The sequence below is a fragment of the Thalassophryne amazonica genome, chromosome 1 (genome assembly GCF_902500255.1).
Source record: "Thalassophryne amazonica chromosome 1, fThaAma1.1, whole genome shotgun sequence".
Lineage (NCBI taxonomy): Eukaryota > Metazoa > Chordata > Actinopteri > Batrachoidiformes > Batrachoididae > Thalassophryne > Thalassophryne amazonica.
Genome location: NC_047103.1, coordinates 129,337,909 through 129,351,091, shown reverse-complemented (window position 1 = coordinate 129,351,091; position 13,183 = coordinate 129,337,909). Strand labels below are relative to the sequence as shown.

At 44.2% G+C, this 13,183-nt stretch overlaps 1 protein-coding gene across 3 annotated transcripts in view; it reads right to left on the bottom strand.

The window, feature by feature from the left end:
• The window catches only part of LOC117514130 (histone deacetylase 4-like), a 289,818-nt gene extending 282,512 nt beyond the window's left edge, over nucleotides 1–7,306 (bottom strand). For 2 of the 3 annotated variants that reach the window (XM_034174429.1, XM_034174444.1), the window contains exon 1: nucleotides 7,139–7,305. In XM_034174429.1, coding sequence (XP_034030320.1) covers nucleotides 7,139–7,175 — 37 coding nt within the window. In that variant the 5' untranslated portion in view covers nucleotides 7,176–7,305. Of the gene's footprint in view, nucleotides 1–7,138 lie in introns of all 3 variants that reach the window. The other variant, XM_034174436.1, reaches the window with a different exon arrangement.
• Nucleotides 7,307–13,183: the final 5,877 nt, after the last annotated feature.

Below are 13,183 nucleotides of genomic sequence, written 5' to 3'. Positions count from 1 at the left end.
ACTTCAGAAAACCATTGCCAGTTAACACAGTTCATCGCTACATCTACAAGTGCAAGTTAAAACTCTATCATGCAAAGTGAAAGCCATACATCAACAACATTCAGAAACGCTGCCGCCTTCTCTGGGCCCAAACTCATTTGAAATGGGCAGACACAAAGTGGAAAAGTGTGCTGTGGTCTGATGAGTCCACATTTCAAATTGTTTTTGGAAATCATGGATGTCGTATCCTCAGGACAAAAGAGGAAGAACACCATCCAGATTTTTACCAGCACAAAGTTCAAAAGCCAGCATCTGTGATGGTACCATCAATGCTGAAAGGTACATCCAGGTTTTGGAGCCACACATGCTGCCATCCAAGCAACGCCTTTTTCAGGGACGTCCCTGGTTATTTCAGCAAGACAATGCCAAGCCACATTCAGCGTGACTTCGTAGTAAAAGAGTGTGGGTACCAGACTGGCCTGCCTGCAGTCCTGACCTGTCGCCCACTGAAAATGTGTGGCGCATTATGAAGCGCAAAATACTACAACGGAGACCCCAGACTGTTGAACAACTGAAGTCGTACATTACGCAAGAATGAGAAAGAATTCCACCTACAAAGCTTCAACAATTAGTGTTCTCAGTTCCCAAACTCTTATTGAGTGTTGTTAGAAGGAAAGGTGATGTAACATAGTGGTAAACATACCACTGTCCCAGCTTCTTTGAAACATGTTGCAGGCATCCATTTCAAAATGAGCAAATAGTTGTACAAAAACAATAAAGTTTATCAGTTTGAACATTAAATATCTTGTAGAAGAGAAAAGCAGCTGGTGCAACACAGAAGTAGGTGCTGAAAATTTTTTATTAAGGTGCTAAAAACATTAAAAACTAACGTTTCGATGTGAAAATCACATCTTCATTAGAGTCCTGATTAAATATCTTGTCTTTATGGTGTATTCAATTGACTATAGGTTGAAGAGGATTTGCAAATCATTTTATTCTGTTTTTATTTACATTTTACGCAACGTCCCAACTTCATTGGAATTGGGGTTGTACATTCTGATAACATTTCAAGGAATGTGATAGTTGATTTCAGAACACAGACATCAACTCATGAAACTGCCAGTGTCTAGGTTTGTTAATCAAGGGCCACAACTCTGCCAAAATATGTAGATCTTGTACAATCTCAAAATATGCGTATTACCAAGCTATAACAGGGACTTGTACCAAGTTTCAGAAAATTCTTCCTAAAAGTGTGAGAGGAGTTGATTTCAGAATACAGGTACCCACTCTGATGGAGTCTAGCTTTGTTAATCAAGGGCCATAACTCGGGCAAAATGGGCCAAACTTGAATGATATGATAATATGCATATTACTAACCTATAACAAGGACTTGTACCAAGTTTCAAGAAATTCCTCCAAAAAATGTGAGAGGAGTTTATTTCAGAATACTTACACCCTTTTTGGGATGGACAGACAGACAGAAACTGCCACGACATAATCCCCCGTCGAGCCTTCCAATCATATTGGCATATCATTTATAGGTATATGATAATGAGCTTTATTTTTGGTGCCATTTAGTGTTTCGCAGTTGTGAATCTCACACTGTCTGGCGGTCCGTAACTCACGTGAGAGCTCGGTTTCAGCAGAGTTCCAGTGTCAGGAGCTCAGCACTCACAGTGTAAACACATCTTGTGTAGTATGGACAATAAGACAATATCGGGACACGGCAGAAGTCCATCACAGGTGCTACACTTCCTCTAGATAACCCTCTCAACTTGGGAGAGCGTATAATCATCATAATCGCCCGTGAACTGGCTAAATTAATGCCATCCATATCCTCACTTTGCCATTGTTTACATGTGCTGTGAGACACAGGAACTCTGCTGGCACCGCGGTGCATTCTGGGAAGTGCGGGCGGCCGCCAGTGGCATTATGGGAAAAGCTGAAACACAGAGTATGTCCTGAGAAATTCATTTCAATTTTTTAATTTATTTTTCAATTTATTTTCATTTCTATAGTGCCAAATCACAACAGAGTTGACTCAAGGCGCTTCACACAAGTAAGGTCTAACCTTACTAAATTAAGTCATAAACATGAGTTAATTTAATTTAATTAGCTTATAATGCGCCAAATCACAGCAAAAGCCGTCTCAAGGCGCCTTACATAAAACAACATAAAATTGAATAAATAATTAAAAATGAATAAAAAATTCAAATACATAAATAAAAACAGAAGTAAAAGAATAAAACAAAAATAAAAACTATCCATAAGAAAGAGAACAAAAATAGGTTTTGAGTCTTGACTTAAAAATGTCCACAGACTCAGACTGCCTCACGGTCGCAGGAAGACTGTTCCACGGGGTGGGTGCACGATACGAAAAGGCTCTTTGACCTGCTGACTTCTTCTTCACCCTGGGAACACAGAGAGGTCCCACATTCTGCGACCGCAAAGCCCGGGCCAGCACGTAGAGTTCCACCAGATCAGCCAAATAATATGGCGCCAGTCCATGAGCAACCTTATAAGTCAATAGCAAAACCTTAAAATCTGCTCTCACAGAGACAGGTAGCCAGTGCAAAGATGCCAAAATGGGTGTGATATGTTCAGACCTTCTGCTATGTGTCAGAAGTCTGGCAGCAGCGTTCTGAACCAGCTGAAGACTCCTAATCCTGGACTGTGGTAACCCTGAAAATAGAACATTACAATAATCTAGTCTAGAAGAAACAAAAGCATAAATCAGGGTCTCAGCATCAGCCCTGGACAGGATGGGGCGGATCCTCGCTATATTTCTCAGATGGAAAAAAGCAGTCCTAGTAACATCCCTGATGTGGAGGTCAAAAGACAACGTGGGATCAAAAATTACCCCAAGGTTCCTCATTTTGTCCGTATGATGTATGACACAGGAACCCAGGCTGAGCGCCAGCTGGTCAAACTGATGCCGATGTCTCGCTGGACCAAGAACCATCATTTCAGTCTTATCAAAGTTTAAAAGTAGGAAGTTACTAGACATCCAACTTCTCACTAATAGAAGACAGTCCTCCAGGGATTGTATGGGAGCGAGATTTCCTGCAGTTATCGGCATGTACAATTGAGTATCATCAGCATAACAATGAAAGGCAATCCCAAAACTCTGCAGTATACGCCCAAGGGGTGCCACATATAGGGAGAAAAGCAAGGGGCCTAAAACAGATCCCTGTGGAACCCCAAATCTCATGTCAGCAAGGTCAGAGGTAGTGCCATATACAAGACACATTGAGAACGACTGGACAGATATGACGTCAACCAGGCAAGGGCACTTCCAGTAATCCCAAAAAAATTCTCCAACCTATTGAGCAAAATATGATGATCCACAGTATCAAACGCAGCACTGAGATCTAACAACACCAAAACCGTAGTGGTGTCTGAGTCCATTTCTCGCAGAAGAGCATTCACAACTTTAGTGAGCGCTGTCTCTGTGGAGTGATATTTCCTAAAAGCAGACTGCAGCGGCTCAAAAAGATCATTCTCAGTGAGGTGGTCTATGAAACCACTGCCGTGAACGCTGCTGTGAAACCTTCCTTTTCTAAAATTTTGGAACAGAATGATAGATTTGATATCGGCCTGTAATTTTTCAAAACACTAGGGTCAAGATTAGATTTCTTAAGTAATGGTTTAATCACTGCTGATTTAAAACATTTCGGAACAGATCCAGAGGTTAATGACAGATTAATCATTTCCAGCACAGTCGGCCCAAGAGTGGGCCACAGGTCCTTAAACAGTTTTGTTGGTATGGGATCAAATAAACAGGTTGTGCTTTTTGTAGACGCCACAAGTTTCGTCAGCATGCCCAATGAAATACTATTAAATTCTGTCAATCTAGGTAACACCTCAATAGTAGCGCCCACCTCCATAGCAGGTTTTAATGGCTGGGCCGAGGCGTGCTGAGATATGCTCAGCCTAATATCTTCTATTTTCTTCTCAAAATAATCCAAGAAATCCTGTGCTGAAAAGGGAGAACGACTAACGGGTGGCTGCCCGTGAATAAGAAATGCGACAGTGTCAAACAAAAACTTTGAGTTATGTTTGTTTTTACTGATCAAATCAGAGTAATAGGTCCGCTTCGTGGCCAGTAGTGCATGTTTATAATCTAAAATACCATCCCGCCACACAAGGCGGAACACCTCTAATTTGGAATAACGCCATTTCCGTTCCAAACCTCTAGCCTTCTGCCTGAGGTCACGCAAATAATCATTGAACCAAGGTGACTGTGCCTTAGGAGGGCGTGACCTTAAAGAGGAGGTGCAATCTTATCAAGTGTAGTTTTAAGCATTAAATTTAGACTATCTGCGAGGCTGTCCACTGATTTAACATTCTCCAGATTCAAAGCTAAAATATCAGGTAGTCTGGCCTCAAGTTCAGTCATAGTTGAGGGTTTAATATGACGCTGCAGTAGTAGACGAGGTTGTTGTTCCACTAAACGTGGCAGCGTAAATGTAAACCTGATAAGTAAATGGTCAGAGACTATAGATGCGAGAGGCAAAATGTCAATATTTGTGACAGCAAACCCACATGCAAGAACCAGATCCAGGGTATTTCCACTAATGTGTGTCGGGTCCTGAATGCATTGCTGGAATCCTAAAGCATCCACAATTTACATAAATGATTTGCTAAGGGGATCAGAGGGCTTATTTATATGAATGTTTATATTTATATAAACTATATTTATTTATTTATATATATATATATTTTTTTTTTTTTTTATATTAACTATATTTATATGAATTTATATGAAATCAGAGGGCTTATTTATATGAAAGTCACCAATAATCAAAATGTTATCTGCACTAGTTGACAAACTAGAGATGAACGCACCAAATTCATCTAAGAAGTCAGAATATGGTCCAGGGGGCCTATAAACAGTGACAAAATAACATAGCTGATTTCCAGTTTTATAACCCTGACAGTACTTAGCATCATGGGCATAACAGAGAGTCAGATGCTCAAACGAATTATATTTGTGACCCCCAACAGCTAATAAAGAAAACCTAAATTTGTAAATAAAAGCCACACCCCTGCCTTGCTTCACACCACGAGACACGTGACTAAATGTGTATGCTGGTGGGCAGGCCTCATTCAGAGGAAGGAGAGCTGTGGGTTTGAGCCAGGTTTCACATAAGCCAATCATATCTAAATGATGATCCATGATTAAATCATTAATCAACAATGATTTCGAAGACAGTGATCTGATGTTCAGGAGACCCAGGGTAAGGACCTCAGTGGGGATGACAGTCTCACTGTTTGGAACCCGGCGAAGCAAGCCCAGGTACCGAGAGCGCCACTGGCATACATCAATCCGGCGAAGACGTGGACGTCCAGGCCGACAGGCCTCAGAGCCGACCAGCGGCACCACACAGGCTCTAACCGGATCCACAAGGCCCCAGGGCAGCACAGATCCTGCCAGAATTCTGTGCACAGCTCGTCCGGAAGCCAAACAGCAGGCCAAACAGAGCTTCAGCTTCACCAGACGTCCACTTCGTCTCCCGCGGCGACGACTGCGCTTTTGGCCGAAAAGCAGCGCAGGAGCACGGCACAGAAAAGCCAGCACCTCCGATAAAAATGGGGGCGGAAAGTTCTGTCCACCTGCCGATAACCACACTGCACCACGAACCGGGGGCTGGAGATCCAGCAGAGTTTAACGATCATACACCCGCAGTGCCTCTGACTCAAAAACAGCATAAATTAAAAACAATAAAATAACAAACAGACTGGAGAGCAGCAGACGAGCAGCCAGACACAACAACGCCATCCTGGCACTCCCTCCCTCTCTTCCTTGATTTCATCTGCCGCTGCAGGAGACATGGACTTTGACTCTGATCATAATGATTTCTGGCGTAACATACAACAAAAATAGTTAATATGGTCAGCCAACATAATAGAATTAGCAATGAAATGTAAACCAGGGCTCTGCCCAGAATTTTAGAGCATGATGGTGCTAGAGGTCAGTTGCATTGCTTCTCCAAAACTCAAAACGATGCAAAAAAAAAAAAAAGCCGTAGCTATTTGCACGGCGGCCATGTCCATAACTCTCATTTGGCTATTCACACGGCAAGACTCTGGTGGCAAAACTTGGAACTACTTGTATAAACAAACATACTGCATTCAAGATGTCATAACTCCTTTAATATTTTTCGATTTTGATGATTTTTTTTTTATTTGGCCGTGTCCATAACTCTCATTTCACTATTTGCATGGCAAGACTCTGGTGGCAAAAAGGCCGACCCTATTCAAACGGCGGCCGTTTGAGTATGTTTGTTTACAAATAGCCACTTCCAAAAAAAAAAAAAATTATCCAAGAAAATCTGCATGATGTTGCAGCGTCATGCCATTGCTTAGGGAAAGTACACAGTAATCTGATGGCACATCTTCTTGCTATTATCACTCTGGAGGTTCGGGGGAGCTGCCGCTCCCCAACCACCTCTGCCTCCGCCCCTGAACAGCCCTTTCACAAAAACACAGCCATACTGAGCTACAACCAAACATAAACTCTAGTGGCACATCTCACGATAAATACAACATTTGTAACTAAAATGTGCGGCCAAGAATCATTCAGCGGGTTTAACAACAGTTCAAAACTGCCGTAATATGCTGCTTTGATGTCGCTTTAAAAGCGACTAAAACCGCCCCATTCACAAAAAGACTGACGCATGCAGAGAACTACCGCCGCCCATCCCGAACCATTCAAACATACACAAACACACTCTTACGCAGGCCCCGAGCTTCGTTTTATGCCGTTTTGTCGCTGATAACGCGGATATAAAGCGTCACAGCACAGTGTTTACTGCATTAAAGCCCACGGCTCTGCCCTGCGCTAAAAATAGCTCAGCGACAATCGGCATAATAAACATCGCCTGTCCACCGCACACTTCCCGCCCGCTTCGGTGACAGTAAACCCGAGCAAAAACCTTCAGCTAAGCGGTTTTGTCAAAGCGAAACCATTCCGAACAGGATTAGTCGATTAGCCGAAAAGCGGCAGTGAAAAAGAAGCCGAAGCCAAACCCCGAAGCGGAGCAGAGTGGAAACTTCAGCCCGGACATTGTTTTGATGAATCCTGTCTGTGCATCGCATCCCTGCTCGAACATCAGCCACACATTTATCCGGACGGCACTCAAACACACCAGCTCACCTACACGAGCGAGCAGCCGGCCAGTGGTTCCCAACATGTGTCCGCACCTCTTCTATTTCTCTCCCATCTTAGTCTCTGAGCTTTTTCTCGGCGCAACGGGACGAAAGGGAAAAAAAATTCATCTTCCGACAGATTCCGCCATACTGGATTTTTGTTCCAGCCCAGCGTGAGCGTCACATGGAGCGCCCCTGCATTCACCAGAGGCGGGGTCAGACCGCTGCGCGTGCCTGGGAGACTAGTGTGTTTCGTGCGCGTGCAACACAACAAATATCACTATCACAAAGCAATCAGTTGTCATCTGCCAGTCTGTGGTGTTCCTAACTTTGTTCCAGTTTATGCTGCTTCTGCATCTCTGACATCAGCTTTTCATGAGCAGGGGCGTCACCAGATTTTTTTTTTTTTGGGGGGGGGGGGCACATTACTCCCCTAATGTACATTTCCACGCATTTTGAAGTCATAAATTCTAAAGTCTGACTTTCAGTGTATAACTTGGGACTGCCATACTCCATAGTATTTACACTTCATCTTAGCAATCAACACTGAAACAGATAATGAGGAAGGAGTGCATCATTTACAGATGTACAAATAGGGAAATCAACAAACAAGCAGGCCTGAGGTTTCACAGAATTCCAAATGATTTTGCAAGGAGAAAGCAGTATTCGAGGGTGAGTACAGGATGGACCCAGTCATGGAAAAATACTAGGAACAAAGCATTGCCTGTTTGTAGTGATCACTTCATTGAGGGCATTTTCCATCAGAAATGTTGTCCCGTCATATGCTATTGAGGCTTTTCAGGTTTCAAATCCCACAAAACTTCGAAGAGGTCGCCGCACTGCAAGATCTCAGTAACATTGAGAACTGCACTGAGACACTCTGATCGGGCTTCACTTCAACCGCTGCACACTCACAGCACCATTAACATCTCAACATAAAACTATTTTTATACTGTGCCTAAAACTCTCATGAATACTCTCTGGGTTTATAGATGTTGTTATTGCGTTTGTTTTATGTAAACATGGGAGAATCACAGTCTGTCTCTCCGTTATTTTCAATGGGAGCTGCTGTGAGCTACGCTCGCTTCCTGATCATGTCGTTCTGGGGGAAAGTGAAGTTTGCTCTTTAACGTCTTGATTATTGTTCTTTACAACACTGTTTGTCCTCTTTGGTCCATACTAATATATATAATATGTCTGAAATTCGGTTTGCGTTTATTAAATTCCACGCAGATTAAACGTAGCAGACATGGATTATTCGTTATAATTGTTTTAGCAAGTTTTCAGGGTATTATGCAGCAGTCTCTTATTAGCGTGATGAAAAGCATAAAAAATACATTTTTGTAGTATAATATTCATTTGCAATTGTCATCATGTGGATTCTCTATGTTGTTTTGACTGCAGCAACTCTCTGGTGCGCAAGGGATTATGGGATATGTGAAAACCCCGAATGGGTTGCAGCAATGTCACTTTTGGTTCGCTTCTGCGTCAAGTGACCCACTGACATGAAAGCTAATGGCTGGCGTCTTGTTATACCATAGAGATACAGTGTATATTTGCAAGTGTTATTTGCTGTTGAATTGAAGCAGTGGCTACAATGTAAGAAAATCACATAAAATTAAAGTGTGCACTACTTAAGGGCCCCTTCACACATATCACGAAGTTGGGTGAAAGAAGCAGAAACTGGCCGAAAAAGGGTGAAAAAAAAAACGTACTAGAGAACCATGAAAAACTCTAACTGTTGTCGGGAGGGACAGGCGTGAACGATCCTGTGGCGATGGTTGCACATGTGTGAACGCAGTGCAAGCACGTGAGAGGTGTGATACCACATTGCACTCACACAGCAGCGGAAGCAATCACATGTTGGACAAATGTACATAAATCAACAAAATGTGTAAGGACAAAATAATGAGAGAGCACAGAACATTTTAAAAACAACTAGAAGCACTCAGAGAGTCCAAACCTCTGCCAAGGCCATAGGGTCACTGACGCCATAACATCTACATGCCGTGGAATCATTGAACCTAAAAAAGTCTAACAATGATGTTTGCTCAGTAGTAAAAAAAGTTTCATCTGCTGTGACTGGATAGCATGTATCCTTAGCGCTTGGCATCACAGTTTATTGCAACTTGCACCTTTCCCAGAAGCTACTGTCATCTGAGCACTGATATTGGTATTGCATGTGCTTATAGACAAAAACAAATAAGAGACAAAATTCAATTTATTATTCAACTAAACTGCACATATATGAAACACTTCTCTAAACAAGGCCATAGGGTCCGGATCACCAGTAAAATTTAATCACTTGTTCCTCTTGTCGTTTCCAACCACTCCACAAAATTTCATCAAAATCCGTTCAAAACTTTTTGAGTTATCCTGCTGACAAACAGACAGACAAAAAATTTCTGTTTGTCTCTTTCTCTAAAATTGTATATAATAATCATTACATTATTAATATATAAACAAAAATAAATTTAAGAAATATTACAATTTGAAAACAAATGCACCCAAACGTGATGACAGCTGCAACTGCTTAATGGTAACTTTTAACATTGAAAATGCCATAGACATACTAATGCGTTAGCATCGGGATCCGGATCGTGATCCGGATCACCACTAAAATTTAATCACTTGTTCCTCTTGTCATTTCCAACCACTCCACAAAATTTCATCAAAATCCGTTCAAAACTTTTTGAGTTATCCTGCTGACAGACAGACAAACAAACAAACAAACAAACACAACCGAAAACATAACCTCCTTGGCGGAGGTAATGAATGTACTGTTTGAATGTAAGACAATCAATTTACTGGTAATGATTATGTTCTCACTGTAAAAACAAAAACAAAAAAAACACACACAAAAAAGCAATATTTAATATTTAGTTCCTGCTATAAAGAGTGGACAGTACAAGAATTATCCTCCTCCTGTTCCTTCATGTAAATGAGCCATGGCCATGGACGTAAACAAGGAAGTACTGACATGGATGACTTTTTCTTTTTTGTTTTGTTTTTTTGTTTGTTTTTTTGTTTTGTTTTGTTTTGTTTTTACATGAATGACCTGATGCGCTCATATCATGAACACATCAACTGGTTCCGCGTGTCCAGCTGTCCAACGCGTGGTGCGCTGAAGGACACCATGTCATGTGGACTATCACTCATGTGGTGGATGTGAGACTTGGCTCACCGGCCGTTCATATGATCAGCTGGAGACTGCGTTGCAAAGGTGATGTGTCTTTATTTATTACCATGTGAGGAGAGCCCACCGAGACACGTGTATCACGGTATTGTGTTGAGAGGTGATGTTCTGCATGGCATGATATGTGTTCACCAGCTGTGCATAGCAATGACGCAGCGGTCAGGTGCAGGTGCTGAGCATGACCTTTTGTTTTTATTTTTCCCTGTGTTGCCATCGTTTGCACACACTTATACACCTCTGTGCCCTGCACATAGGTGGTTGGAGCACATGACAATATGTGTTCACCAGCATTGCGTTGTGCTGAGGCGGCACTCATGTAGAGGTGCAAACAGCTGAGGAATGCATTCACTGGATCAGCTCCCTCCCTGCTTGATTGCAAATGACATCCAATCATGATTACATGTCAACCACGGTCCCCTGACAAATGCATAACTGTAGTGGGTGTGCGTACGTGTGATCATGTCAGTCAATGCAGACATCACCTCATCAACACATGACACCCCTACCTTTCCACTGCAGTAACGCGCTCACATAGATGGGCTCACGGCTCCAGACTGTGGGGCAATTCAACTGGCCATGCTGATTTTTCTGTGAGACTGTCAGTCAGGCTGTCATGTAAAGGAAGAACTGTGTGGATGTTGGGATCGCGTGTCACGTAACATGTCTGTCCGGTCAGACGGCGCGCTGACGCTGTGACACACAGCTGTGCTGGGTTTTTATTTTCTTCTCTGTTGTAGTGTGGGATTAGGATATGCCATGGTGTTCCACAGCTGTCAGCTGTTCCATCATGGACATGATAGCCATCCAACTGTGCGCGTTGCACTAACAGTGATCACCCAGCACTGCGCACTGCAGCCACCCTTTGCAACCTCAGCCGCACCTCTGCTATAGGCTTGTGGTGTGGGTGGGGGGAACGACACACTCACACCCCATCTGTGTTGCGGCGGGGGGGTGGACACACAACGCACACTCACATGCCATTTGTGTTGTTTGGGGTGGGATGGCACATTCACAGCCCATTTGTGTTGCTGGGTAACAGCACACTTGTGGGGCACTTAGAAAAGGCGAGGCCATTCATGCAGCCATCTCAAAAGTGGTTGCCTGCTCTCGACTTTCGTGCTGGCAGCTGGAATGGCCCTGCCTTTTCTAAGTGCCCTGCGAGTGGTGTTGGACGTTTGTGAGTGGCACCTGGACTCCGGCCGACTCCGGCTGAGAGTGGGTCGAATGGCCTCTCACCCAGAATTTGCTGTCATGCGGCCCTGGTGTGAAGGCTGCCTCGATCGCACCATTCTGCCAGGGTTCAACATGGCCAATGATTTTGAAAAGATATGTCCGACCTGCATTCGACCGTTAGACCTGTCTCATAAATGCTGCGAGCATGATCAGTTGGCAGTGCGATCTCATCTTGCCCGCTGTATGAATGGGTTTCCGGTGTGAGCCACATGTGAATGTAAAGTGCATGTGCTGTGTCCGAATGAATGTTGCAACTGCTGTACAAGGCGTTCAAGTGCAGCTCCAGTTTTTCATGAGTGCCATTCGAATCCTCCTTCGTGTGCCATTTGGCCTCAATCAGTTATGTGTGAAGGGGCCTTTAAGAATCCACCCTAGCTTGACGGTTTTCAAGCCAACTGGCATTGTACCTGGATGTCCAACCGACAGAATAATTAATTTAATTTGTAAACAAGCTCTAGTATGCATAAATTTGTCTAAATTCCAGACCTGGTTAGTTTTCAGGTTATAGTTACAGTTGTCTTGGAATTCTGTATAGATCAGGAAGACTTTTCTGTTGGGAAGGTGTCGTAGCACGGACCCACAACAGGGGGCGCAAATGAACGGACAATGAATAAGCCAAAAAGGTAACAATTTAATGTTGTGATAATACACAACGAAACGTACAGTAATTTGCACAGTTGATGTAAATCCAGGTGACGTGTGGGCAGGCTCAAAGATAGGAGACCCCCGACGAGAGAGAAGCCGCGTCCCACACGGCTTCCACCACCAACGGCCTGAAGAACACCGGAGCCGCCAAGTCCCGAATCCCCAGGTGGCCTCTGTCTTCGGCTGTCGACCCTGGTACTGCTGGCAGAGAGCAGAAATATGATGAGTGAGTGTGAATCCGCACACTCAGTAATTCTCAGTCCGAACACAGTTAGGAGGGAGCACCTCCACCTCCAAATCACACACACTCGTGCAGCTCCTGGTCAACCACTTATCTGAGATGGAGTGTGAGGCGAATCCGTCGCTGTCACACCAAACGCCAATCCTCCAGATAAGGCAACACTCCAGGAAAACGGCTGCAATAGAAGTTCAAGTTATTACACACACAGTGTTAGTCAGCAGAGAAATGACCTCGGTAATGGTAGTCGATTTCTCGGCGGGGAGGTGGAGTTGCAGTCCGGCTTTTATGGTGGTGATGATGAACGAGTGACAGCTGGTGCAGAGGATGAGTGACAGCTGTCACTTCTTCTGGGTCTGGCGCCCTCTCGTGCTTGGAGCCCGCACTCCAAGCAGGGCACCCTCTGGTGGTGGTGGGCCAGCAGTACCTCCTCTTCAGCGGCCCACACAACAGGACCCCCCCCTCAACGGGCGCCTCCTGGCGTCCGACCAGGCTTGTCCGGATGTCTTGCGTATAACTCGGCCTGGAGGGCCGGGTCCAGGATGAAGCTCCTCTTCACCCAGGAGCGTTCTTCAGGTCCATACCCCTCCCAGTCCACCAGATATTGGAAACCCCGGCCCTTACGACGGACGTCCAGGAGCCTGCGGACTGTCCAGGCAGGCTCCCCGTCAATGAGCCGGGCAGGAGGCGGCGTAGGTCCCGGAGTACAGAGGTGCGAGGTGTGGTGTGGTTTGAGACGG